Consider the following 27,939-nt stretch of genomic DNA (forward strand, 5'->3'; position numbering starts at 1 on the left):
CACCCGCGTGTCTGTACTGAAAGTCTCTCACAACAGCCCCAGAAAACCGGTCAGGGAAGGGATGAGAGGATCTAGTTGGATTCCTGCTCTTGTTTAATGAGAGTGGCTTCGCTAGCTATCCCCTCTCCCCGCCCTTATATTCCATTAGACCAGTCGTCCTAGGAAGGGATCCCTGGAGTCCAGAAGGGAGTGATCCAATCCACTGCACTGAGTCCAGCAATTCTGTTAGAAGGAGCCCCAGCAGCTGGCCTACCTCACTCCTATTATACAGACAGGAAAACTGAGTCCCAGGGAGGGGAACAACAACAATAATAAGTATTGAGCTCCTACCATGACGGTGGCATTATGCTAAGTGCTTTAGACACACGTTTTCATAAATCCTCACCACGACCTCTGGAGGTAGCTATTATTTCCATTTCTCAGATGAAGACCAAGAGATTCTGACAGGGGTGGACACCCGGACACCATCACACAGGATTCCAAAGGCTGCGGCAGGACTATAACCAGGTCTCTTGGGCTCTGGCCCTGATTTCTACCCTACCTCACTGTCACCTCCACCCCGACCTGCCCCCCTGACCTGGCACCGTCCTGCTAGCAAAGTTGAGGAGTCCCTCTGCGCGCTGGGTCTGGCGGCAGGTGGATTGGTTTCCTTTCTTATCCCGCTGGATAGTATTTCTGCTGCTGAAGCCAGTGGTTTTATGTTTTGAGGGAACCGGGTCCCTGGGGTGGCTTCCTCCACCCCATCCCGCCCCCTACCTGTGCTCTGGGGCGGGGAAAGTTGAGGGTACCGCTTTAAAAATTCCAGCCTGGGCAAAACTTTGATGATAAATCAAGCGGCAGATCCCTCCGCCACCGCCTCCTCGGGGCGGGAGGGAGGAGTGGGAAGGAGGGGGTGCGGCGGCGAGCCGCGCACAGTGGCCTTCCGCGGAAGGGAAGAGTCCCGCAGTCGGAGGCGGCCGGCTGGGCGTGCGCTCGCTACCAGCAGCTGGGGCTGGGCCGGAGCCGGGCGAGGGCTGGAGCTGGGTCGGGTCGGGTTCAGCGGGCAAGGGGCAGAGGTCGCAGCCGGGCAGCCAGGCCGCACCCGGCAGGGGACGGCGGGCGCAGGGTCTGCGGTCTCCTGAGCCCCGATGTGAGGCGGCGGCGCCCCTGGCCCGAGCGCGCACCATGGGAGCCCCGCTCGCGGTGGCGCTGGGCGCCCTCCACTACCTGGCACTTTTCCTGCAACTCGGCGGCGCCACGCGGCCCGCCGGCCACGCGCCCTGGGACAACCACGTCTCCGGCCACGGTGAGTTCGTCGCCTCCCCCCCCCGCCCCCCCGCGGACTTCCCCCACCAAACCCCACCCTGGCTGCGCGCTCCAACTTGGCGCTCCCCAGGCTCGAACCCGCGCTGGCCGTGGCGGGAGTCCCAGGCGCCCTCTGCCGGGTCCACGGACCTGCCCCCCACTCCCGCACTCTGGCCATTCCTGCAGAGGAGGGGGCACCCCTCGCGCACCCAGGATCCGGCTCTCGCGGAGAGCCCCTTCCTCCCCCCCCCCCCCACCCACACCCACTCTCGCTGATACACACACCTCCACGATCTCCACGATTCACAGCCACGGGCACGCTCAGAGCCACATTCACTGCTTTCTCACACTCACAACACCTACCCTCACACATCTCCAGACACCTTCTCAGTTCCCCTCCTCACTCATAAGCACTCACACTTATGCCCACTCCACACACACATCAGGCACTGTGCTGTGAGGCTCACACCCTGCCAGCTGGCATTCGGGCTCACACACTCTGCACAACTCTTGCCTGCCCGCCCGCCCGCAGACATACTGGCAAATACACATACACACTTGTGAACACACTTTGCTCATCCACCTCTCCTGCCCATCTGCCTTTCCCCTTTGTGGGTGTAACCCCACAGCTGCCCTGTCCCCTCCCTCTCTTCACTTGTCCCTTATGCCACTGGGAAATCTGGGGGTGGGGGTGGGGGCGGGGAGGGAGGGAGACTCTGCCTCTAGAGAACCGGTAGCCTGGGCTGCATCTGCCCCTGTGGGGTGGGTGTATCCCAGGGACGGAGGCTTGGTGGGAGCCCCTCAAAGACACTGGAATAGTTGGGATCGCTGCTTCCAGCCAAAGGCATAGACGAGGAAAAAGGATACCAGATGTTTTTGTCTGCCTCTGGGGGTGGGCAGGGAGCCCTGCCATCCCTCCATAGGGTACCACGACTCACCATTATCCTCTGCCTCGGAGGACTGAAATGTGGGAAATCAACTCCAGCCGCGGGAGCTGGGGAGCAAGCATTCCCAGCACTAGTTGCCTAAGTGTCAGAGCTCTTGCTAGCCCCGGAGGAATCCAAGTTGGCAGCAGAGTTAGATCATCTAAGGCGGCAGCTGTGGGGGCCCCTGTCCCCTGAGAGGCAGGCTGTTGTATGGGGCCACCAGAGCGCAGGTAAAATGGAGACCCTTCCTCCATCCATTCCTTCCCTGCCGAGGCCCCCAATCTGGTGGGGGAAGCTGCAGCATCCGTGCTGGGCACTGTACGCTCAGGGCTGGGGGGAGGTTTGTACAAAAGGCAGGGCACTGGGTGATTTTTTCTTATGGGGAAGAGTAAGCTCTGGGACAGGGGTGGGGGCGTGGGGGTGGGGATAGCTAATGAGAGACAGCTTTGGCTGGACTGGGGTGTGACGCAGGAGTGGGATTCTCCAGAGGGTGTGGGGGCGTCCAGAGCTCTTCTTGGGGTCTCTCTTTTTTGACAGCTATGACTCCCTGCACCCTCTCTGCCTTACCAGGTTTGATAGTGACTGCTCTGTGTATCATTTATGCACCCTTCATATCCCTCATCTAATTTCTACCGATCTGTTTGGAGCAATGGTCAATAGGAGAACGGTTATTCTAACCCTCAGTTTACAGACGGAGAAGCCAAGGCTCAGAGAGGAGACGGGACTGGCCCAAGGTCACACAGTGAATGAGTGGCTGAGCTGGGACTGGCCCCAGGGTCTGTCGGAAAAGACAGCGCTTTTTCCAGGACATTCATCTCCCTGTCAGATTCCCTCCCATTCAAGGGAAACTGGGAATTCCTCCTTCCGCTCCCCTCCTTGCTCCGCTCATTTCCTTGGCAAGGTTGAAACTTACTCGGGGAGGGTTTTCCAAGGAAGGGCTTTCCTGAGTTTGCAGTCCCGAGAGATCTGAGGACTGGGGCTCTGAGGTTTATGGTCACCTGTCCCTGGAGCACCAGACCCCAAGGACCTGGGTGCCACTCTCACGCTGAGTCCAGAGGTGGTCCCCTATAGGGAAGCGGGATTTGTCCTTTGTGTGGCACTTTCCACCTGACCACTGGTGCCAGGTGTGCTTAGGGGCACAGCTCTGTCCACCAGCTGTAATGTCCCTCTGAACCCTGGAAAGGTCAGCTATGTGGCCCAGAGGGGGGGGCGGGGCTAGATGGAAAGGACGCGGCAGACTGCTGGGGAACCGGACTTTTCTCACCCACTGCCGATGTGGCTCGGGGCAAGTGAGTCACCCCTTTGGGGCTCCTTTTGTCTCTCAAGAAACGAGGAGGCCAGGCAACTCTGCAGGGGCCAGACTGCCTTTCCCCAGCATCGCGAGGTTCAAAGTCACCAAGTAGTGGCTGCCGAGGGGCCCACACGGCAGGCTGCCCCTCTGCGGGGCCAGGCGCCCGCCACCATACGAAGGGTTTGGAGCCACTCACTTAATCACAAAAAGAAACTGTTATTAATGATAGTGAGACGCGGTGAATAAGTGGGTCATGTCTAATAAGCCATTTGTGTTCAGGAGGAGAATACCAATTTGATAAAAGCTGTGTGTGCTGAAAAAGCCCAGAAATTGCTGTTTAGCAGATTGGAGCCTGATCGTTTCATTATTCCTGGGCTCCGCATGTCCTCAGCTGATTCAGGAAATGTGGCCGGGTTAGGAAGGTGTCTCCATGTCTGGTGTGGGGGTGGAGGCTGCAAGCAGGGGCTCCTGGGGAGAGGCCCACTGACTCCGACTGCTTGCTGGCCGCTTACCTCTCCAGCTCAATCTGAGCCGAGCCCGGCAGCCCAGCGAACGCCTTCTGCCTGTCCGACCTAGGGCTTGTCACAGGGAGAGCCCGTGGTCAGACGGGTCCTCAAGGACATCTGTCTCGCTTCCCATCTCCTTGTTGCCTCCCTTCAGCCCACTTCGCAGAGAGCTTTTTGAAGGCATGAAGAATGAATTGGGGCATGAATGGTTATGCCTTTTAGGGAGGCATCAGGACTTTGGAGGCTGGGGTGGTACCGTGAGTGTCTGCTCAGTAAATAGCAGCTGTCTTGATTTTTCCTTATCAAAGAGGGTTAGCTCACTGCCATGAGCACAGTAGGGGTGGGAGGAAAGGGAACTAACATTTATGAAACACCTACTTGCCCCGTCCCGCGGGGCAACAACGCAGACACCAGAGACGAACCTAAGAGAACTAGACAAACAAGGGACGCGAAGAATGGAGGCAAGACAAATGGGTTCTGATCAAGCCTCAAATTTTTATTCTTACAACGGTGCCTTATATCCAAGTCAGGGAGTGGGAGGTGGGGCGCGGGGAGTGAACTGTGGACCTATCAGTGCTTGCCAGCAGGGGCTGCAGGCAGGGAAGGGGGTATGAGGAAGTAGCCGTGGGTGCAGGTGGTTTCTAGAAGGGGAGATGTCTAGGAGGGATGGGGGCTGAGCGGGTCATGTGGAATTTGCTAAGGTCGTAAAGGGTGCTGACTATAGATAAAGGATGGGGCGGTTGGAGGGCAGGTGTGGTGGTAGAAGGGCAGTTATGCGAAGAATGCTTTGTCCTTAGGCATGAGGAAGTAGGCCTATGGTGAGGACCAGTTTTCCATGAGGTTCTGTTTCATTAGCTTACTAAAATAATGTTAGAATTAATTTGTCATTGACTCTTGGCTCCTGACACCTACTGTATGCTAGTGGCTGCCAAATCCTGCCAGTGTTAAGTCACTAATGCTGGCATTATTCACGGAAGTCTGGTGTTGGACATAAGAGGATCTTGAGGTTCAGAGAGGACCAATGACTTGCCCAAGGTCGCTGAGTCTGTACAGAGAGCTGGAGGGCTGTGCCTAGGTTAAAGGTGTGCCTGGCAGGTCTGGGCCTGCCTGCTTCAGGACAGCCTTGAGGTGGGCTTGGCAGGTCATGTGACAAGACTTGTTCCCCTGCACAGTCCCTACCAACCACACCCCCTTCCAGCTCCCTAGAGGACTGGTAAGGCAGTGGGTTCCCCCAAGAGGAACCAGAAAGATAACAGGATCTGGCTGAGGCCACGGGCAAGCTAGACAAAGTCATCTTTCCAGAGCTTGCCCAAGGCGGGGGCCCGGCAGGAGGTCTTTGTGAGGATCTTTGCAGACCCCCTGACTTGGAATCACCCAGAGAGTTTATTAAATGCAGATCCAGGGTTTCCCCAGGCCCATTGGCCAAAATGATTGTTTATGGAACCCTGGAACCTGCATTTTAATAAACGTCCCAGATGATTCTCCTGCAGCCTGGAGTTTGGGAGCCACTGTCTTAAGTATTCACACAATAGGGGGCAGGAAATTGCCGGGTGCCAGGAGCTGAAGGTTTGGTCTGGGTTTGCAAGAGAGGGAGAGGTCCAGGCTGGAGTAGGTATGTGGAGCCTGAGAGGAGCCTCAGGGAGCCTCATACTGCAACAAACACCCATCCTCCCACCCCGCCCTGCCACACACACACACACACACACACACACACACACACACACACACACCTAGGCCAGCACCTTCAATTATTAATGCACCCCAATGCAGACAAAGATCCTGACTTGGCCGGGTGCTTTGTCCATTGAGTGAATCACTGTCCTGAGGTTCTCTCTGTTGCCAGGAGGGAGCAGTGGGGTGCTGGGGGAGGGGTGGGAGCCACTGGGCCATTTGGCAAACAGCCTGTGTACTGAAAAACGGCTCTGGCTTTCTCGTGTTCCTCGAGAACTGTTGGTATCTCGCCGTCAGTAAGCTGGCTAGTTTGGTGGCTGGGAGACAGAGAAAATTGAATACTGTCTTCCGAAGGTTATGATGTTCAAAATGTGTCCGCCGTTGTCTTGGGTGTTAGTGATTATTCTATCAATTACGCCCGTAAACACTCTGCCTTGGGCTGAGGGTTTCCTGGCGTCCTGTGGGGAATTGGCCCTCACAAGCGGTTTTCCCCAAGTCCGTCACACCAATTGGCTTTGACACCTTGCCTATCAGCGGCTCCTGCGGCCTTTCCCCGAGCAAGGGGAACTGCGGGTGGCCAGCAGGATGGGGAATTCGGCTCATCACCATGGTGACAGCGGGGGTGTTGGGGAAATCTCCTACAAAGGGTGGGTGTTGGAAAGGTCAGGGTTGAGAGTGGTCCCTTCCAACCCACCAGCTGCCAGGGCAGGAGGTGGAGCACTTGGAATGAATCACCAAGGCTCAGACCCAGCCAGCAAGGCGCCTTGAACCATCTTCCTCAACCCCTTTCACAGCGGGGAAGACCGAGGCCGTGGGCGAGAGAGCATTTCCCCGAAATTTCCTGGGAGGCATTTGACTTTTGGAATCACCTTATCCGAGTCTGTACAAATTGGGAGGGAAATACATGGAAGCAAATGTTTGAGTGTCATGGGGGGGCCTTAAATGGCCTCATCTCATTGGATCCTCGGAAAAAACCTAAGAGGGAGGACTTTTCCTGGAGGGGAGGTTGAAAGGGTTGCTCGAGGTCATGCACGGAGCAAGTGTAGGAGCCTGAGTCTGAACCCAGGAATGTGGCTCCAGCGTACGTGCTTACCGTGCAGTTGAGGCCCCAGAGAGAAGGAGGGAGAGGGGAAGGGCCAAGGACCATGGTGACCTCCACGTTCTGCACTGGGTGTGGGAGGGGAGCAGCAGCAGCCAACCTCGACCAAAACGCTGCCTCAGTGACCTTATAGCTGCCCTGGAGGCTGAGAAAAGCAAAGGGGTGGGGGAGGGGGGAGGAGATGTGACAGAGACAGAAGCGCCCACATGAGGGGGGTGGGGTGGGAGAAGGGGCAAGGTGGCTGCATGAAGCAAGCCCACCTCCAGGCGCTTGGCCATGACTTCGAACTTTAGGGACCAAAGCCGTTACTGATGGGATGATGGCAAGGGTGAGCCTCCAAGGGCATTTGGGGCCAGCTGGGCACACAAGGGCCAGAACCTGGGCCCTCTCACCCTCCCCGCCTCCGCATTGTAATGATTGGGGGCTCCAGGGCAGGGGCAGGTCAAGAGTCCCTCGTGTCCTGGCACCCACTACAATGCCCAGCACAGGGAGGTGGCAGGGAGTGAACAGATGGCAAGAAGCACAAGGCAGAGGTCTGAGGTCAGAGTTCTTAAACGTTTGCTCATTCCAAGTTAATACACGTAATTTTAATTTCATAAGGAATCCAGGTTTTTTAGTAGAAAAATCACAAGATTGGGACCCTTCCTCATCCTACTGCCCATGGCGAGGACGTCTGGGGTGGGTAAGGCTGGTTCCACCTTGCGGTTGGCAGACCAGGCCCAGCCCCCTGGGGTGCATGAGATGCTACAGCCTGGCGGGGAACGGGGTTTCAGGGTGTGTCCCCCGCTCTCAGACCCTGATGAGACTCTCCCATCAGCAAAAGGGTGGCGGTCTCACTAGGGGAAGAAATCCACCTCTCTACCAGCCCGAGTTGAAACCCTTCTTCAAGTCCCCCGGGGACCCTCAGCGAGATCGGGTCCTCCCGGAGAGATGATTTTAGGCAGAATCCAGACACTCCTCTTCTGTTGTAATAGTTATGCATCTATTTTAATGTAGATTAGAAAAAGATAACCAGCACATTAAAGCTGTGATTTCACGGATATGATTGCTTAGAATGACGGTAATGGGGATATTAAAAAATAGTGGGTTAGTTTATAGGAAAACATTAAGGTCATAAGAGCACAGGTGGTACACAGGCACGTCACGTGTGGGAATGACAGGACTGGGGACGTGCTGGCCCACAGGCCACCCCTCCCACCTCATGCTCCCTACTTCTCATACGGGGAACCACTGGCCGACCAGGGGCTGCTGCCATGAATTGGAAGTTTAATCATTCATTCATTCATTCATTCATTCAACAAACATTGACTGAGTGCCTGGCTCTGTAAGCCACTGGAGACATATCAGTGAAGAAGACAGATAAGTGTCTTGCTCAACTAAACCTATAAAAACATATCCATAAATTGTGCTAAGTAGCAGAGATGAAGCTCAGCCCGGAGAAGGGCACTCAGCCCCGGGCAGTGAGGGTCTTCAGTAGTGAACTGCTCATCCCAGAGCGCACGCATGCTGGACCCCACCAGTTATTGGTTGGAGATGTTACAAAGGGGATTCCTGCTTTATTTCCCAAAGGAGCCCAAACTGGTGAAGTGGGCAGGAGCCGGAACACAGTGAGAGCTTAATAGAGCTCTGTCTGCCACACAGCCATTCGGTGATGGTGCTGGGATAAGGCCCACGTGGGCGGAGGATGCCTGGCCTCCCACACGGGAGGAGGCGGGGGGGCCCTTTGCCGTCCCGTGTGCAGGCATGGGCGCAGCGACTCCTTTGTGACTTCACTTCAGCTCCGAGGTAAAGTGCTAGCGTGAAGGCCGGGAAATGGACTCTGGGTTTTTATCCCCCTCCCCTACTCCACCTTCTGGGTGGCTGGCAGGTCCTTGCCCTCCCTGGGCCTCAGTTTCCCCACCGGAACCATGCTGAGTTCGCCCAAGCTCCAAGCCCCATCCTTTGTCCTCCAATCAGCAGATGAGGGTGGGGCTGGTGGTGGCACAGAATTCCATCCAGCACTTGGCGCTCAGCTCTCAGTGGCCCTCAGGGGTCTGTGAACTGAAATACCAGCCAGCGCTCATCGAGCATGTTCGGTGCCTACCCCTTCCCCTCCCCCCTCTTATGTAATCCCCTTCGGCCCTATGAGGAGGGCACTCCCATTCTACAGAGGAGGGCACTGAGGCTTCCGGGGGTGATGCCACTTGCCCGAGGGCACACAGATGTTGAATGGCAAAGCCAGGCTTCAGCCCAGCTTGTGGGACCGCAGAGCTGGAGCTCTCGGCCGCTCATCTGTCCGCTCCTGGCTGCCAAGCAGGTGGGTATGCGGGCAGGTGCTTTGTTCCGGAGCGCGCTCTGGCTTCATCGGATCCTCTCAGGGTTCACACTGCCAACATGCTGAGAAGGCCTGGGCCTGGCGGAAAGAGCAAGGGTCCGAGAGTCTAGGCTCCTAGATCTAAGTCCCGCACAGTCACAGTGGGTGCGGAGTGGTGGGACCCGGGGCCACGCGTGCGACCCTGGGTGCACCCGCCTGGGTGTTCTAGGAGGGGCTGGCGTTTTTGTCTGAGCGAATGTGTGGAGTGAGTGTGTTTGGGTGGGAGCGAGACTGGGTGGTCCTTTAGCGTCCTGGCCGGGCTGGTTTCCTCTGCCCAGTAGCCTTTGCTACAATGCCAGCCTCCCTGCCCTGCCCCCCCCGCCCCCCCGCCCCCCGCAAGCTGTTGCCCTTGGGACAGAGCATAGAGGCTCTGGGAGCATCTGGAGCTGGGAGAGGGGGGCCTCACTCAGAGCTATCAATTAGGGGGGCTGACAGTGCCCATCTGTGGCAAATGCTCTGCTGTCCCTCATTCTCTCTCTCCCATGGTTTCTATCTTTATCTGGGTCTCTCTCTCTCTCTCTCTCTCTCTCTCTCTCTCTCTCTCAATCTCTCTTTCTCTCTCTCTCTCTCTCCCCCCCCCTTTCTCTCTCTCTCTGTCTCTTCCTCTTTTGCTCTCTATCTTTGTCTTTAAATCTTTCTCCATCTTTCTTTGTTCCTTTCTCTGTGTCTGCTGTATCCATTTCCCTCCCTCTTCTCACCTCTGTCCTCCCTTTCTCTGCCTCTCTGCACACACACACACTCACACACACACACACACACGCACACGCACACACACACACACTCACATACACACTCACACACACACACGCACGCACACACACACTCACACACACGCACACATGCACACTCAAGCGCACACACACACGCACGCACGCACACACCTCTCTTCAGATGACATCTCGGATTATACATACATATATTCTGTATATCATAATGACTTCCACACGGACAAGGCACTCAAGAAATGTCAGTTGAATGAATGAAGTGAATAGAAGAATGAACGACCAAATGATGGCGCTACAAGGGACTCTGGAACTTGTGTAGACTAGTGGTTCCTAACTATGTTGGAGAACACAGTCCTCTTGACAATCTGATGAAAACTGGATCGTTTCCTCAGAAAAAATACCACCTTGTTTTGCCGAGGTGCCATAGCCCACCTGTGGTCCTCAGGAGAAGCAGCCTTCATTTCACCAGGGGGGAAACTGAGGCCCAGAGAGGAGCCAGGGCTGGCCCCAAGACACAGGGCAGGTGTGCAGCAGGGGAGGCGTCGACCTGGAACCTTCCCTTCCCCCATATTCGTGTCACGTGACCTGGGGCAGCCCCTGGAATGAAGCATCATTCACTTTCCCCAGCAAGCCCTTGGTGAATGAGTGTCTTCATGGGGTGGGTGTTGGGGAGCGACAATGGAGGACAGAAAACCAGAGGTGAGAGCCCAGGAAATGCATGGGAAGGTGAGTCATCCCAAGGAAGGTCCCTGCAGGTTCCCAGTGAGAATGGTTGCTGTGTCCTGGTGCAGTCATGGAAGACTTCCTGGGGGAGGTGGGCTCTTTCTCAGCCAGTATCCAGGGACCTCCAGGGCTGAGAGCCTGGCCTGACTGCCTGGGTCTGGCAGGGGCTTCATTTGGAGAGTCGTATGTATCTGGCAAAGCCGACTGTAGAGCCTGGTCATGATCTCCAGGGCAGGGGAAGCCTCAGAAGATTCCTGAGTGGGGCGGGAAAAGGTGTGGCTGGTGTTTGGCTGGCTGTGGCCGTGTAAGTGGAGAGTGGCAAGGGACTTGGAGGCTGGAGCGGCTGCCAGAGGAGGAGCTGCTGCCTGGGGAAGGGGCTGAGTTTGTGGGCTCAGGATGCTGGGCTGGCCGCAGTGTCAGGGGATGATGGAATCGTGGGTGTGTAGTGTGCGTGCCTGGGTGTACAGAACACCGGTGTTCTGCCTAGTGCTTGAGCACACCCAGCTCCCTCCTCCTCAGGGCCTTTTCCCGAGCATTTTCCTCCCCTGGCAGCCTCTCTTCCGACCTCCCCTGCCTTCTCACTCCTTCATGCTTCGTGTAGCTCCTCAGAGAGGCCCAGGACCTCCTGTCAGAGCCTCATCGTGACCACCCCTTGAGGCATCCCAGGCGTCCATCAACATACCCATCTTGCAGAGGGGAAACTGAGGCCTAGAGAGGTACAGCAGGCCAGGGGCCCCACACCTAGTTCAGAGCAAGGGGGCAAAGCCCAAACTTTGTTTTCTCCCAGCCTGGCATGGTAAGGGTGTCTCTTGGAGTTGGGGGTCTTGATTGACCCCCCTTTCTTAGAACCCTCAGGCTTGGTTCCCCGCTGAGGGCAGGGAAGGCAAGAGCAGGGGCAGAGTGTCTGTTTTGCTTTGTGAGGTTTTAAAAAAATCATTTCCAGCCTCAGAGGCGGCAGCAATTACGGCCAGCTCGCTGGGGAGCTGTTTGCTGGCTGTCATCGGCCAGAGAAAGGGTCCCTAATGGAGGCCGGCGGCCAGAGCGCATGGCAGTGGAAATAGCGCTCAAAACGAAGCAGCACTAATGGTCCCAGGCAGGCCGAGGCAAGGGAGGGGGAGGGCAGGCTGGCTGTCAGCTGACGGGAGGCTGCTGGAGCAGGGGCTCTGAGACGCACCAGCTGGTCTCTTCATGCCTCTAGAGACCCCAGGAGCCGTCCCTGAACTCCAGCTAGGTGCTGGGTACCCAAGCCCCACCCTGCTCTGCTGCTGCTGTTAAATCCCCTCCCAGGCAGAGGAAACAGTAAGTGCAAAGGCCCTGGGGAGGGGCAGAACCCTTCAACTAGTTCTAGAATAGTCCTTGCGTTTGAAAAGGCCAGGCTAGTCTTCTAGGTGAGGAAAGGGAGGTGGGAGCTTTGGGGAGGGAAGCTGGAGCAAGACCTCCCAGGGAGAGGCAGCATAAATAGCAGCCTGGTCATCACCACCATGATAATGCCCCACGGAGCCCACTGTTGTGACAGACACAGGAATGTATGAGCCTGGTGAGTCCCCAGAGCACCCATTTTACAGATGAGGAAACTGAGGCTCAGAGGTTGGCCCACCACGAGAAAGTGTAGTTGGGGTTCAAATCTGGCTCAGCCTGAGCCCGCCTATTTACTCCTGCAACCTTGAGGCTTCCCAAGCACACCTGGGCAGGAGGGGGGGCGGGGCTCCACGCGGGCCAGGTCTGGCAGGGAAGGGCAGCGTGGCCACTCTGCTCTCTGCCGGTGCCTTCTGGGAGCATCCCTGGGATCTGCCTCAGTTCTCCCCTCCTCCTGGTCTCTGCACCTGGCTTTCTGGTGCCCTCATCTCTGCCTCTCCCCTTCTGCTCTGTCCCCCGTGGCGTCACCCAGGGTGCCTCCCCACATCTCTCACTTTCCTTTCTCCTCAGTGGATCATCGGGGAGGGGGTGCTCCTTTCTGGGGTTCTGGGACACCTGCTTATCCCTGTGGCTGATGCATCCTCCTTTGCTTCCTCTGTTCACCCCCTCTCTGCCTCTGGCAGGCAGCCTGGACGAGTACATGCCTGGGCTTTGGGGTCAGACACGCATGGGCTCCAATCCTGGCCCCACGCAACCTCTCTGAGCCTCACTAGCCATCGGTGCAATGGGCTCGCCCATTGAGTTGGCAGGATGTGCGGGTGAGGATGAGGAGAGAGGCCTGTGTGCCTTCCCCCACCCCGGATCCCTGCACATTCCCACACTTGCCTCTCTCCCTCCCAAACCCTTTTCCTCCCTGTAGCTCAGACGTGTGGGAAGCGGAGGCGGGAATTCCACGGGGGAAACCTGCTCAACTCCCACACTCCTGCAAGTGCCAGGATATTCTCACTCTCCTCAAATCTTCCTAGATTTGCAGTTCCACTGCCGTCTCCCGCCATGTGTGCCCGTGGCCTTGGGAGGCACCCTGCCCCCAGCCCCAGGTGCCAGCGCTGCCCTCCTGGCTGTGTCAGGGCCGCCTGGCAGGGGACCCTGGCAGGTCCCCTCCCTCTCTGTGTCTCAGTTTCCCCACCTGTAAGGAGAATGAGGATAGTGGCTACTTTCCAGGTTTTTTTTTTTTTTGGGGGGGGGGGGGGTTCAGTGAGAGATTTTATTTTGTTCAAGAAACAATTCTATAAAAAGGAATGAAATATGATATGTGCTACAATGTGGATGAACCTCAAAAACATTATGCTAAGTGAAAAAAGCCAATCCCGAAAGACCATATAGACTTGATGATTCCATTTATGTGAACTATCCAGCACGGGCAACTCCATAGCGACAGGAGGCAGACTGGTGGTCGCCAGGGTTTGGGGAGTGACTGCTTAATGGGGACGGGGGCGGGGGGGGGGGGGGAGGGCGGAGGGGGGCGAGGGGGGGTTTGAAATGCTTTGGGGCAAGATGGAGGGGATGGTTACACAATACTATGAATGTACTAAATGCCACTGATTTGTTACTTTAAAATGGTTAATTTTATGTTACGTGTATTTCACTTCAATTGAAACTAACTAACTAAATAAGGAAACACGCAGTCCACTTTATAAATCTTAACACATCTAATCCTTACAACAACCCTTTGAGGCAGTTATCATTATCCCCGTTTTACAGATGAGGAAATTGAGAAACACCATCACCAGGTACTGTACTTAGTGCATAGTAGATGCTCAAAAATGTCAGCTATTTTAATTTTTATTGGGCTGAGCAGGGGCCCCACCGGAGTGAAGGTGCCTGTGCGTGTCTAGATCTCAGCAGGGACTCGTGCCACCAGGTACTGAGGCGCCACTGTGCCCCAAACCCTGAAACAGGCTCCTCACGTGTATTAGTTCATTTCATCCTCAAAATCAGCCTTTAAGCCACGACACACGTGGGACCCAAAGCTCAGAGAAGTGAAGCCACTGACACGAAGCCACACAGCAAGTCAGGGCGAGCTGCCACTTACAGGTGAGCATCCTCACCTGTAAACCCTGGGCTCCACCCTCCCCCTTCCCTCTCTTTCCTCCTGGTCCCTTCCCCCTTAAGCCCGCACAGCAACACTCCTGTGCACAGAGCATGGTCTGAGGACCCCCAGGCTGCAGAAATGAACGAGACCTCTGATTGTGTGGGTCAGGAGGCCCCGATTGGGGAGGGGGGGGGGGGAGAAGGTTGCGCCCCATGTAGAAGAGTAAACAGCTCCCACCGGGTCCAGCGTTTCTTTGATGTCTCCTATCTCATTTAAAATTCATAAAGTCTGTATTGTGTTCGATAATATATTCGTGTTTGTTTTAAGACGAAAATAATGTTCTTTCCCGTTTGGGGGAGGGAAATCAGTGCCTCGGGAAGTGCCATAGGGCGTCCTCCATTCATTTCTTTGTTCCCTCATCCTGCGAGCACACATTCGGACCTCCTGGCTCCTAACGGAGGTGTTAGTCCTCACCACGTGAAGGCACAGGGAACCGTATGGGGAGTCAGAAGGGTGTGGCGCCGCCAGCCAGACGGGAAGACTCGGTAGGATTCTGGTAGGTGAGTGTCTGAGAAGGCCGAGGGAGCCAGAGCCGGTGGTGGAGGGGGTGGTGGTGGAGGTGGCTGCCCGCTGGTGTCCGCCTTCAGCAGGACCTGCATCCACACCCCTCTCCTCAAGAAGAAAGTCTCTGCTCCCTGCTGCTTTGAATTTGACACCTCACTCCCGCCCGTCTCCCTTGTTAATGAGAGAAACGGAGATTGAGGCTTGCAGCCTCCAATAAACAACCTTCCCTGGCTAGAATTTACAAACGCTGTTCGGTTTTCATAGTGTTTATTTTTACACTTACCCTCTATTTATGGCAAGTGATGCTGATTTTCTGTTTATGGCAGTAATAAAAGTCTCCTTTTAAGCTGAATTTTTTTAAGTAAAAAGGGAAAGAGGCTTTGAAAATAAACATCAAGTAAATGACAGTGCAGGTGGTACGGGAATTCTGCAGAGACTGTGAGGGTGGCCCCCAAAAGGTTGAACTTGGGAAGCCCTCTCTCTGGTAGGTCCTTTCCTGTTCTGAGTTCCCCCCCCCCCGATTGTTCAGACCCCACTCAAGTTCAAGCATGCCCCCTCCTCCGAGAAGCCTTCCCTGACTCTCCAGGCACACATAGGCTGGCTGTGGCCCCTCCGAGCACTGGCACCTGCACGGCTGTGTGACTGGTGCACGCCCTGGACAACTGGGGATCTGGGGTCAGTCCCAGCCATTCGCTGTCCACACAGCAGTCCCTGGCGTGTGTCTCCGGGGGGCTGTGGGCTCCTTGAGGGGCAGGGCCTGGTCTGAGCCTTTCGGAAGCCCAGCAGCACGGAGCCTGGCCCAGTGGGGGGCCACTCCCCGAGCTTCTGCTGCATGCCGAGACCAGCGTGTCTCCACTCAGCACTGCAGCTCTGCAAGCTTTTGTACACAATGCCTCCCTCTCCGCTTCGGGAGAAGAGGAAATTTGTCCACTCCAAGATGAAACAACCTTTCATCGACTCACAACCTCGATTCCTCTAGCTGCAGGCAGCCTGCCAGGGCCCAGGAGGGAACAAAGAGAACACTCAGGGCCTCCCCTGGCCCGTCGAGGGCAGTCACGCTGCACCCATCCCTGGGGGGAGGGGGGGCTCTGGCTGTGGCCCGCCTTCTCAGTCCCTGGGGGCTTTTCCACCCGCTGATCTAGGTTCTTCCCTGATGGACGTTTACATCTCCTGATTTCAGGGGTGCAGTGAGATTCCCGGTGAGCTGGGAGTCATTGAACACCCCCTCTGTGGCCCTTCGCCCACCTGCCTCCCACTGGGCGTTAAGGTGGCCACACACGCTTCCAGCCCCAGCACCCAGCTGCGCTGGGCACAGAGCAGGCAGGCTCTCTGGAAATGGCCCCCACGGAGTCACACTTTTTACTGCTGAAGGCGGGCAGGAGCTTAGAAAGGACTCAGGTTTTGGCTGGGAAACTTTGTGGTCCGCCTTGGGGTTGAAGTCTGACTTTGTTCCTTCGTGCTGTGTGACGCCAGGCACCAACACATCCTCTCTGAGCCTTGGTCCTCCTGTGAAATTGGGCTGACCACGAAGAGGACCGCTGGCCCTGGCCGGTGTGGCTCAGTGGCTTGAGTGTCGTCTCATGCTGTTCGGGGTGCGGGAAGGAGGCAATGGATCGATGTTTCCCTCTCACGTTGATGCCTCTCTCTCCCTCCCTCTCCCTTCCTTTCTCTTAAAAAAATAAAACACATTTTTAAAAATAGAGCCACCTCATAAGGTCTTTGGGAGGATGGAGTGGGTCCTGTGTACGGTGTCTGGCACAGAGGCGGGTTTCCTTCCTTCGGCACCGGGGCAGGGGACTGGCCACGCTGTCCCCCAGGTTCTCTGAGCCTCCGTTTCTCCACCTGTAGTAACGGGACAGTGACCCCTGCTCCGCGGGGTGCTGTGAGGGTTTTGTGGGATCCGGCTCGGGGGCCTCCGCTCAGAAAGGTGGCCCACAGGGTTGATGGGGCTGGTCCATGGACCTCAAGGTTGGACCGGGTGGGGAGCGGCCAGCACAGCAGCCACGGCCCTTCCTGCACGGCCGCCGTTTGTTCATTCCCATTTCGTTCTTGGTTGCACGTCCCATGACAACTTTATGGGCCCTCTGGGGAGCTGCCAGCTTGCCTATCAGTTTGGCTGGGCACCCCCTCGGCTGGGCCCATGTGGGCCAAGCCAGCTTGGGCACCAATGGTCATGAGGGCCACAAGGAGGGAGGGTGAGGAGGGGCTGTCCTGCTGGGGCCTCATCAGGACCTCCCGCATTGCCTGTGCCCATATGTCTGTCCCCGTCCCTCCTCTTACGAGTGCAGTCTCCCCGAAAACTAGTCTGGCAAATAGTAGGTGCCCAATAAATGGTGCATGAATGAACGACTGTATGAATGAGTGATGTCTATCTTCTTTGTTTTCTTTCTCTTAACAGTCTCTAACTTAAGTTCTCTGGGTTTCTGTCTGACCTCTCTCACTTTCTTTTTAAAACATATTTTTTATTTATTTCAGACAGAAAGGGAGAGGGAGCGATAGAAACATCAATGATGAGAGAGAATCATTGATCGGCTGCCTCCTGCACGCCCCACACTGGGGTTTGAGCCTGCAACCCGGGCATGTGCCCTGACTGGGAATCGAACCGTGACCTCCTGGTTCATAGGTCGATGCTCAACCACTGAGCCATGCAGCCGGGCTATTTCTTTATTTATTCAACAAATGCCTAATAGCACCTCCTACGTGCCTGCTCCATGCTGGACAGTGCAGGGGCCCTGTCCTGGGGAAGCTCCCAGGGGACAGGAGAGAGAGACACTCAGTCTCTTCCTCTAACACTTTCTAGTGGGGCAGGGAGGGGAGGACTCGGAGACTCCGGGACACCAAGGAGGGCCTGGGCGGGGGTAACCAAGGGCCCGCAGGGCCACACTCGTTCTCTCTGCTCGCTTCCCCTTGCCTCTCTCCCGCTCCTGCTCCGCCTTGGTTCCCCTGCCCAGGTGCTGCCCCGGCCACTAGTCCCCCTGCTCTCACTCTGGCAGAGATTGATGGCTGGGCTGGGGTCTAACTCCTGCAGGCTTCCTGGAGGAAGCAGCCTCAAACCAGAGCTTTGAAGACTAGAACAGCAGGGAAGACTGTGCAGAGGGAAAGGAGATTTGAGGCTGAACCAGAGGGTCTGCGATGAGGAATCTGAACTCAGAGACAGAGGGAGCTGGGGCCTGAGCTAGTGAGTCCCACTGGTTGCTTGGGGGAGAAATGAGGAAGCAGAGGGGATACAGGACTGATGGATGAGAGGCCGTGGGGCCCGGGTGTGAATGAAATACAGATGTTGTGTCCACTGCATAGTCTAATGAGGCTACAAAGAGGCATCGTTAAAATCTTTCTTGGGAGAGAATTTTGAGCTAGAAGGCGAGAGAAAGCAGTGCTGTTTCTTGAGCACCTACTATGTGCATGAGGCGTATGTTGCCTTGTGAAATCCTCCCCTGCGTCCCCTCATTCTCTACTTTATGCGCTAAAGAATCTGAGGCTCAGAGAGGTAGACGGGCTTGTCCGGTCACACAGCTAGAGGGTAGAGGAAACAGGATTTGAACCCAGACCTGAAGGCAAAGCCCTAGGTATTCTAGGGTCTGGAAGGTTCGGAAGAAGGTCAGGGCCCTGCTCTTGAAGGGCGGGTAAGCTCTTCCAGGTCACCCCTGCCTTCCCAGAAGCCAAACTGAGGGGCTGCGCTAGGGCCACAAGCTCTTTCCTGCTGGTGATGCCCTGATAACCGGGTCTGGTGGTATTAAATACCCCCCCCCCCCAATAAAAGCAGAAAGGAAGATGTTGCATACAATCAAGCCTCTTCCTCCTTTTCCTGAAGAACCCTAATTGCCGACAGTGGTTTTAATTGTCTTCCCAGCAAGCCCAGCCCTGCTCGGGCCCTGGGGCTGCAGAACACAATTGTGTCCTTCTCAAAAATCTATAATTATACCCGCCTCCCCAGGGGCTGGCTGTGAGGAGTCACCGGGCAGGGAGGAGGGCTCCGGGACAGGAGGAAGTCAAAGAGGAGACATGGATTTTATGTCCTAAACTCAGCAGGGATGCTAATGTGGAGATTGGGGGGTATGGGTGGCTGGAGGGAGGAGGTGGGGGTGGGGGATGGGGAAAAAGAGCTGCAGGAGCAAGTTCTAGAAATTACTGGCTTCCACTCTAGAGCCCTCTAGAACTGGGTGCAGATGTAACTACCTACTCACTCTGAACCTCTCTGAGCCTCAGTCTTCCCACCTGGAAATGGGCATCATAATGACCACACCTGCTCCTTAGCATGATGGTGGGAACATGTGTGTAAAGGGCTTGGCTCAGTGCCTGCCACAAACCAGGGACTCCTTATTTATTAGAGTTTGTTATTGCATCATCATCATCAGAATCAGGGTGGGTCACCTACCAGTTTCTGGTGCCGATAGGATGTTTCCACTCACAGGGTTAGGAGAGGGAGCAAGAACGTCTTGCCAGTTAGAGCTGCCACTTCCGGGGGAGGTGGGAGGAACTGGGCTGCGCTTGTCAGGAAGAGGATGCAGAAGGGTGGAGCCTGGCGGCTGAATTTCACCTGATAATTTGGACCAGATTCTGAGGCTGATTTATCCCTGGGTTTCGGTCACAACTGCTGGTCAGATGTAGGTTCAAAACCCAGTTCTGTGACTCTTGGGCAAGTCATTCATCTTTCTGAGCCTCGTTTTCCTCATCTGTCGAACAGGAGTGAGTGGATTAGAGATTGTGTCTGCCTGGTGCTAGGATGCTCAGTGAATGTTGTGCTTTTTTTTTTTTTTTTTTAACAAGGCCTCTGGCTTTCTCTTCCTGTTGCCTTGGCTCAAACACTCCCTTTCTTCTTGCCTTTGCCACCCGTCCTTCAGGGCCCGGCTGGCATGCCACCTCCTCCTCCCTCCAGCTCCCCTCCCCCCAAGTAGCAGTGACCCACCCCTCAGATTGTCTGAGCTGGTGGGGTTCTCCAACCATGAATTCTAATCCCCATTGAGGCTCAGAGAGGAGGAAAGCTTCTCCCAAAGTCACACAGCAAGTCTTTGGCAGACACAGGCTCAGTTCTCCATTCCGGCTCCCAGTCCGGCGCTCGCCGTGCTTTCTCAAATACACGGCTTCTCCCCGCGTGAAGGGTCCCCGGTGGTGGGTCCTCGGGGCGGTGCCTGGAACAGGCCTTCATGTTGCCACCGGTGAACAGGGAGACTCAGATATGCCATCCACTGCCCAGAGCCTCAGTTTCTCCACTTGTCCTGAAGACATCCTGCCCCCTTCACCACTAAGGTTGGAGCCAATGGATCCTGAGGGGCCCTCCCCCACCCCACCCCACCTAGGCAGTTCCTAGGAGGGTCCCAGGGGATCAGAGAGAATCTAGGACCAGAGCCCACACCCACAGCCAACTCTCAGAGAGAGAGTCTGGCTCCAGAGGTCTTGGAGCCAGACTCTCTCTCTGTCTTCTGACCAAAAGCCACCCCTGCCCACTCCTGACTCAGGACTGCCTGGGCACCACCTCCTGAGGGGCCCTCCCCCACCCCACCTCACCTCACCTAGGCAGTTCCTAGGTGGCCTCAGGCTGGGTGGCACGTCTCCTCTGTGCCTGCCCAGGCCTTGCTCTCAGAATCAAACAGACCCGCTCTGGCCCCACAGGACCCTGGAAGGTTGGCCACTTTAGATGGTTTCTCTTTAAGGAAAAAGAGCTCTACAACCAAAAAGAATTTGAATTCATGGGATGAGAAGGGTCTTGGGAGTCAGACACGCCTGGGTTCAAATCCAGACTCTAAGCGTGGCCTTGGGAGGGTCATTCCGTGGCACTGGGCCACGGCTGCCGCCTCAGCAGTGGGGCCCTGTGAGGGGGAGGAGCGGAGGCTGGCACGGAGCCCCCCCTGCTGGGATGCCAGCGTAGGGGGCCCGAGCGCCGAGCACCGGCAGTGTGCCTGGTCTAAGCTGAGATGCGTGTGATCGTGTAAAATACACACTGGATTTCCAAGACTTAGCAAAACAAAAGAAGGTCAACTATCTCATTAATTATTTTTATTATTTGAAATAATATTTTGGATATTTTGGGTTAACTAAAATACATTATTAAAATTCATTTCTCCTCTTTAAAAAAAACCTTTTTTTAAATGTGGCTACTAGAAACTTAAAAGTTCTGTGTGCCTCGAACGTGTTTCTGCCTGTTGGACAGTCCTCTCTGTGACCATTGCTGGGATTTGAGGGGAGAGGTGGCTGTGGGGGGCCCACCAGGGCTTTTGAGGGTGAGAGGGCTGGCCACGGACTTGGGGCCTGGGGCCTGACCTTGTGACCCCTGGCTGCTGAGCAGTCCCAGGCCAGACACTGCCCTCTCTGAGCTCTGCATCAGTGAAAGGAACTGGTGGCCCAGGGTCCGAGTTTTCCGTTAGTTTGGGCAGACGGGTGGCCAGAGGGAGACTGAATGAGGTGGGTGGAGGCCCCCCTCCCCAGGTCCCCCTGATGGAGCCCCACCCCCACCCAAGGAAGCCCATCTCAGCCTTTCCTTCCACTTGTGTTTCTGCCCTGCTGGGTGGGGTCCCGAGGGCTGCAGTGGCAAGATGGGGCCGGGCGGGAGGGCCGATGGAGGCAGCATTCCTGGGTGACCGCTGCACTGAGCTCTGGGGCTGGGAATAACCCGGAGGGGACTGGGGTGCAGGCGCCCGGAGAAATCTGGAGGAATTGATGAGACGGGCAGCTTCCTTCCCGGCCTCCCGGCCTCCTTGCTCACACCTTGCAACCCAGCCTCCTCTACCCACTGCTCCCAGCGAGAGCCTCTGGTGGTGCCAGCGGCTCTGGGACAGAAGCCGGGCTCCAGTGGGGCACTCGGGGCCCTAGGCCAAGTCCTTCATCCCCCGTCTTGCCAGCTGCTGCTGCACACCCTCGCTGACTTCTCCAGGGGCCCCACCCACAGGCCTGGCGGCTCCCACCTCTCCACCTCGCCCACCCACCGGCGCTGTGCCCGCGGCCCCGGTTTTCTGAGCCCCGGCTGCTCCTCCCCCGTTTCTCCGCACAGCCCTGTTCACAGAGACGCCCCACGACATGACGGCGCGGACGGGCGAGGACGTGGAGATGGCCTGCTCCTTCCGCGGCAGCGGCTCCCCCTCCTACTCGCTGGAGATCCAGTGGTGGTACGTGCGGAGCCACAGGGACTGGACTGACAAGCAGGCGTGGGCCTCGAACCAGGTACTCCGCCCAGAACCGGCCCTGACTGGGGTGCCTCTGCCCCTCATCTCTTCTGAGGGGTCTGGGCTCCTGCTCTGTCCCCTGCAGCACCCACCTCTCCCCCAACCCCCCTTCCTGAAATGGAGGCTTGTTTTCCGGCAGGAGGCAGAGCCAGGCTGAGCACTTGGGATGGGCACCACCAGAGAGCCCTCCATAGAGCACAGAGTGCAGCCACGGCAGCTGCACTTCTGTGTACAGGTGGGGAAACTGAGGCAGAGGCCTAGAAGCTGGCTCCAGGTGATCTGACTCACCTCCCGCCACTTCTCCAAGCTGCATGGACAGCTGTGTTGGAAGTCCCCTGCGAACACGGCAGACAATGTTGCCGCGTTCACGAGCACCAGGCATGCCCCCTTCCACACACATGCAGGCACACCCCGGCGGCCCGCCTCCGTGCATGCATTTGCCTCCACGCACCGACACGTTCATATGTGCCCGCCACGGGACCGGATGCTGTTGATGTCCCTGCCCACACACCCGGGCATACACCAGCCCCTGCCACCAGCCCCACTGCCAACAGCCGACCCCGTGACTGTGTCTGAGGGTTTTCTGTGGACAACAGAGCCTGCTGGTCAGCGAGGCCGGCCGGAGCAGCACTCCGCCATGAGCACAGGAGCTGGGGGATAGTCCCCCAGCGCCCCCGCCCCTCAGCTGGCATAAATGAAGAGGACTGTGCTCTCTCCCTGAGGTGCCCAGGGGGAGTCAGTTCCAGTTGCCCACGGTGGGTACTGGCTTGATGCACCCATTACTCACTTCCTCCCTTTCTTGTCCCCCTCACTCACTCCCCTACTGATGTTTCCTGGGATCCCCTCCTGATACACTACTTGCACTCAAGTCTTTGTCTTGGGGCTGCATCTGGGGGAACCCAAGCTGAAACTCTTTTATTCTCACACTTGTATATATGCAAACAATATGCAAACACACCCTCTCTGCCCACCCACTCACATATGAACACGTACATTCACTCACCTCCCTGTGCACACATGGGGGTGGTCACACATTCTTGCAGGTTCAGGGGAGAGCCTCTCACATAGTCACAAATGCCTATTAAGCTCTGTCCTGCTCCTGGGAGTGTCAGCTCCCCCCACACAGGCTCAGAGGACTCCAGCGCTCAGAGAGAGCCCCGAGCCGAGGTGCTGGTCTTTGCAGCTGGGTCCCGCCGGGCCAGCTTTCAGGGAACAGCTTGTGGGCAGGGCTCCGACCGCGGCTGCTGCAGACACTCACTCGTGTGTGTGACACCTGAAAATACAACCCAGGCACCGACACAGACAGGTGTACAGACAGGCACACCGCGCAGACTCACGGTCTGCCTTCACGCGTGCCCACCCCATTTATCCCCAGATACAGCCGGTTTTACTGACTCACTTCCACTCCCTGAGTGGACACAGAGCTGAGGGACCCCCAGCGCTGGATCCCAGGGGCCCCAGAGTTCACCTGCTGCTAGAATCTTAGCTGTTGTCCGAACCCCCGCCCAGCGGTGCTAATGGCTTCTCTCTGTTTTCTCCGCCCCTCCTGCTCCCAACAGCTAAAAGCATCTCAGCAGGAAGACGCAGGGAAGGACGCGACCAAAATAAGTGTGAGTTCTATAATGACTTCTCGCAAGGGCTCTAATGGAGGACACAGCTGTAATTTAAAAAAATTTTTTGGTCCAGTACTGCCGGGAGCTTGGGCAAGAGGATGGAGGAGAAGAAAAACAGAGTGGGTGGGAGGTGGGGGGGAATGGCTCTGATCTGTTTTTTAAAAGCTGGAGATTTTTCAAGTTCATTGAATGACAGGCACAAAAAATGACAGGGGAAGAGAAGACGCATTCTCTCCTGTCGGGAACCAAGGCTGTGTGCGTCCCTGATGCTTCATGTCTGCCTCAGCAGCATTTTTTATTTGGGGAACCAACAGGGCCTAATGAGACTGAGCTGGCTTTTTCCGGCCCATCACGACTGACAGCCGCAGCCTCTCACGGTCACTTGGGTCCCCTGGCTCCTGGGGTGAGGCGGGTCGGGGAGCTGTGCCGAAGGATTTGAGGACTGGCTAGGCCTTTGATGCATTGACTCGTTTTTTCATGGCTACACCTCCATGGGGAAGGACAAGCACTCACCCATTTTGCAGGTGGGGCAGCTGAGGCCTAGAGACTTGCTAGAGGGCATGGTGTGACTGAGCTGACTCCAGTGCTGTGTCTGTAGGCTGTGCTGGAGCCCAGGGAGGTGGGGACCCAGAGACAGGGAGGGGCACCCAAAGAGGGGCCCGGGAGAGGCAGGCAGAATTGAGAAAGGAGGCGAAAGGGACCGAGCAGAAGGGACAGCCTGGGGATCCAGGTGGCCGTGAGACCAGGCTGGGATTGCGCTTGGGGCAGGAGGTCATCCTGGCAGGAAGCCAGAAGCCCACACCAACACACTCAGAAAGTGCCGGTGCTCAGGGGTATGGGTGTGTACGCGTGGGGAGTGGCCTCCAAGTTCGTTCTTCTGCTGCTGCTTCCACAACTTTTCAAGGACTTGGGGAGCTCGGGACCCCAAAGGTGACTAGACACAGACGCACCGAGGAGCCACAGCAGAAGCCACAGTGTCGAGCAGGCACTGGGAGGGATGGGGTGGCAAACAGGCACTGGGAGGGATGGGGTGGCAAACAGGCACTGGGAGGGATGGGGTGGCCGAGAAGAGGCAGGAGGCCTGGGAGGAGGCTCCCGCAGCTCCTCAGACAAAAGGGGGGCAGATGAGAGGGGAGGAGAGGGCCGTAAAAGCATCATTTGTGCTGTTTGCTGCAGGGCCTTTCAGAGTTGGGGGTCTAGAAATTTGAGCCATTTCCAGTTTAGGGTGGATGCTGGTTCCCCCTCACCCTCATCCCCCGGCCCCTCACCCTCACCCTCTCTGCCAAGGGCACATCCATATGCTTCTTGCTCAAACACCACCTGATAAGTCCAGGCAGGTAGAGATCTCTGGATATTTATACACCCCCCGCTTATCACAACTCTCTCTCTCCTATGATTTTGTTTGGGGTTTAAGGAGCATCTCAGGCAAAGGAGAGAATAATCTAATTGATTTTAGAGGATTAGAATTAGAGGCTGCTGGACCCACGTGAGGAGAATGCGAAGATGCTAATTAGATAATAAAATAAACGTGCTCAGAGTGATTGCGCAACCACTCTCCCCCGACCTTGGCCCCTGATTTCCCGCACCAGCTGGGGCTCTCGGGGTCTGGTGGGGGTCTCACAGACTGCTCCTCCTGCAGACAGCGTCACACACGTGACTGCTCTTAAATACATGGACATTTAGTTGGCGGCACCATCAGTAGATGCCCACCTGGGTTTCCTGCAGTCTAGGAGAAGCTAGGACTTTCCCTGTCGCCTTCGAGGCCCTGGGCTCCCTGCTCACCCTCTGGGCTGTCTCGTCTTGCTTGACCTGGCTCCCCTGCCCCTCCCAACCCTGCTGCCTTTCTGCCTTCTCACCGGCCAGTCCCTGTCTGTTCCTCTCTCTTCCTTTAGCGCTGAAGTCAGGAAGCCTCCCTTGACCCTGTGACTCAGCGGGCACCTTCCATTCCCCTGCTGGCTGCATTTCCTTTTGTAATTATCCGTTCCTGTGACTCCCCCTGGAGACAGTAGGGCTGAACTGTGCCTGCCTGATTCACTGTTACAGTTCCGGAGCCTAGCACCGTGCCTGGCCGGTGTGGCTCAGTTGGTTGGGCATCATCCTGTGCGCCAAAAGGTTGCTGGTTTGATTTCCTGTCAGGGCACATGCCAAGGTTTTTGGGCTTGATCCCGGTAAGGGGCGTGGAGGAGGCAGCTAATCGATGTTACACTCTCACATTGATGTTTCTCTCTCCCTCTCCCTTCCCCTCTCCTTTCCTATCTCTCTAAAAATTGATAAACTATTCTTTTAAAAAAATATCAAATGACTGTTACACATACATACACACCCTCAGGCCAATGGGGGCATAAACCCAGACAGATTTTGACACATGGACACACCAACGTGACATGCATCCCATGCCAGGACATGTATGTGTACAGGTGATGTGAAGGAGTGAACGACTCATGCAGGGCTTCACTCCTTCATGTCCAGCAGAACCCAGGCGCTGTTCCGGCCCAACAGTTCCATGTCTTCTAAAAATCCCAATTTTAGTGGAATATCTCCTGATTTTGTTGTTGTTGTTGTTGTTAATCCTCATCTGAGGATATTTTTTTTCCATTGATTTTCAGAGAGTGGAAGGGAGGGAGGCTGGGGGGGGGGGCGGGCAGAGAGAGAGAGAGAGAGAGAGGGAGAGAGAAACATTGATGTGAGAGAGACATCATTGGTTGCCCCCTGCAGGTGCTCCAACTGGGGCTAGGGATTGAACCTGAAACCCAGGTATGTGTCCTTGACTGGGAATTGAACCCAAGACTCTTTGGTCCACAGGCCAACACTCTAACCACAGAGTCAAACCGGCCATGGCAATATCTCCTGATTTTTAACTATTGGGACCTAATTTGATTTTTGGAAACACCATGGGAGCCAAACAATGCAGTCTACCAGCTGGGTAGCCTTGGGGTTCTGAAGGAGGAAGTACAGTTAGCTTCCGGGGGCTTGATGGTGCTCAGGGACCTTTGGGGGCCGCATGGTAACCCTTGGAGGGTGCAGAGGGGCTGTGCTGAGAGGGGCGGGGGCGGGGGGGGTAGGGGGCGGGGGGGCGGGTTGTGAGGACACACTGGGACCAGCACTGAGGTCCCGGGAGCTGAGTCCTGGCTCCAGCTCTACCACCTCCCTGCGCCTCTCTTTCCCCCTCACTGATGTCCGACACCTACATGCAAACACTTTGGAAACTGTTAAGTCCTATGGATATGGCCGTGTGAATGACTGTGGTTACTAGAGTGGAAACAACATGAATTTGTAAATCACAGATTCCTATTCCCAGCACACGGGCGGGAGGGTAAGGGAGGGGGGTTGGAGCAGTGAAAGAGGCCCAGCTTTTCTGCAGGAAATCGGAGGGGAACCTAAGGGATCGCTTATGTGGGTGGGAGGACAGGCACCTGGGATAAGATAGTAATAATAATAATAATAATAATAATAATAATGCAGTTACCATTCATTGAGTGCCTAGCATGTCAGGAGCCATGCTGAGTGCTTCACATGAATTATCTCATTTAGCTAGGGGCCTGGGGGAGGGCCTCTGGCCTTAAAAACATCTCCCTGGGTGGTTTGCCACCATCGGAGTCTCATTCCTGTGGTTCAGGCAAATCCTCCTGCTTATCAGCCATTTTCAAGTTCTGGAAGTTTTTCTTTTGATCTAATTGAAGTTCTTTGTTTTACACTTTAGGTTAATTTCCCCTTAACCAGGTTTGCAAGTAGAGATGGTTTCCAACTTCCTAACTTGGAGATGAGGTGAAGTTCTCCACACACACCTTTGTTCCCAGTGGGCCCAGCTGCCTTCCTCACCCGTAGCTCCTCCTTCCGCCTAACTCAGTGGTCGGCAAACCGCGGCTCGCGAGCCACATGCGGCTCTTTGGCCCCTTGAGTGAGGCTCTCCCACAAAATACCACGTGCGGGCGCGCACGGACAGTGCGATTGAAACTTCGTGGCCCATGCGCAGAAGTCGGTTTTCGGCCTGGGCGAGTCTATTTTGAAGAAGTGGCGTTAGAACACTCAAGGGGCCAAAGAGCCGCATGTGGCTCGCGAGCCGCGGTTTGCCGACCACTGGCCTAACTGAAGCTGTTTGTGCTGTAGACTCAGTTCATGTCACCTGCTCCGTCTGAAAGAGCCATGGGAAGCCCAGGCCCCGTGTACACGTGGCTTAGTGCTCTGGCCCACTCATCCTAACCTGCCACCCCCCCAGCCAAACCCCCAAAGCCAGGAACAGCCCCAGAGGCCTCAGGAAGCACTCTGCAGCCCCACCGAGAATCTCCATCATCGGTTCGTTAAGAGGCAGCTGTGTTTGTCAGATCACCCAAGCGGCCTGCAGGTCAAGCTCCTCCTGCCCTGCCTGGCTGCCCCCCACGGTGGTGCACCTGTGAGTGCCGCATGGGTGAGGTTGGGGGTGGGGGCCGGGAGCAGTCCATGAAGTCTGCGTTATCAGGCCAAGGGTGGGTCACGGTGCCCTGTGACTTCATCTTCTTCTGTAGACATTTCTATCTTTTCTTGAAATTCCTGCAGTAACTCGCAGCACACATAGGCATCAAGTCCCGCAGTCTGCAAGGAA

General features: G+C 56.2%; 1 protein-coding gene across 1 annotated transcript in view; it reads left to right on the forward strand.

Moving 5' to 3' along the window:
* Window positions 1-1,164: 1,164 nt before the first annotated feature.
* VSTM2L (V-set and transmembrane domain containing 2 like) overlaps window positions 1,165-27,939 on the forward strand; it is a gene marked incomplete at both ends in the record, with an annotated part of 32,880 nt that continues 6,105 nt past the window's right edge. The window contains 3 exons of the mRNA XM_079784949.1: window positions 1,165-1,285; window positions 21,576-21,745; window positions 23,307-23,357. Of these exons, the coding sequence (XP_079641075.1) occupies window positions 1,165-1,285; window positions 21,576-21,745; window positions 23,307-23,357 (342 nt within the window). The remainder of the gene's footprint in view (window positions 1,286-21,575; window positions 21,746-23,306; window positions 23,358-27,939) is intronic.

The sequence above is a fragment of the Cnephaeus nilssonii genome, assembly GCF_951640355.1.
Source record: "Cnephaeus nilssonii genome assembly, chromosome: 11".
Taxonomy (NCBI): Eukaryota; Metazoa; Chordata; class Mammalia; order Chiroptera; family Vespertilionidae; genus Cnephaeus; species Cnephaeus nilssonii.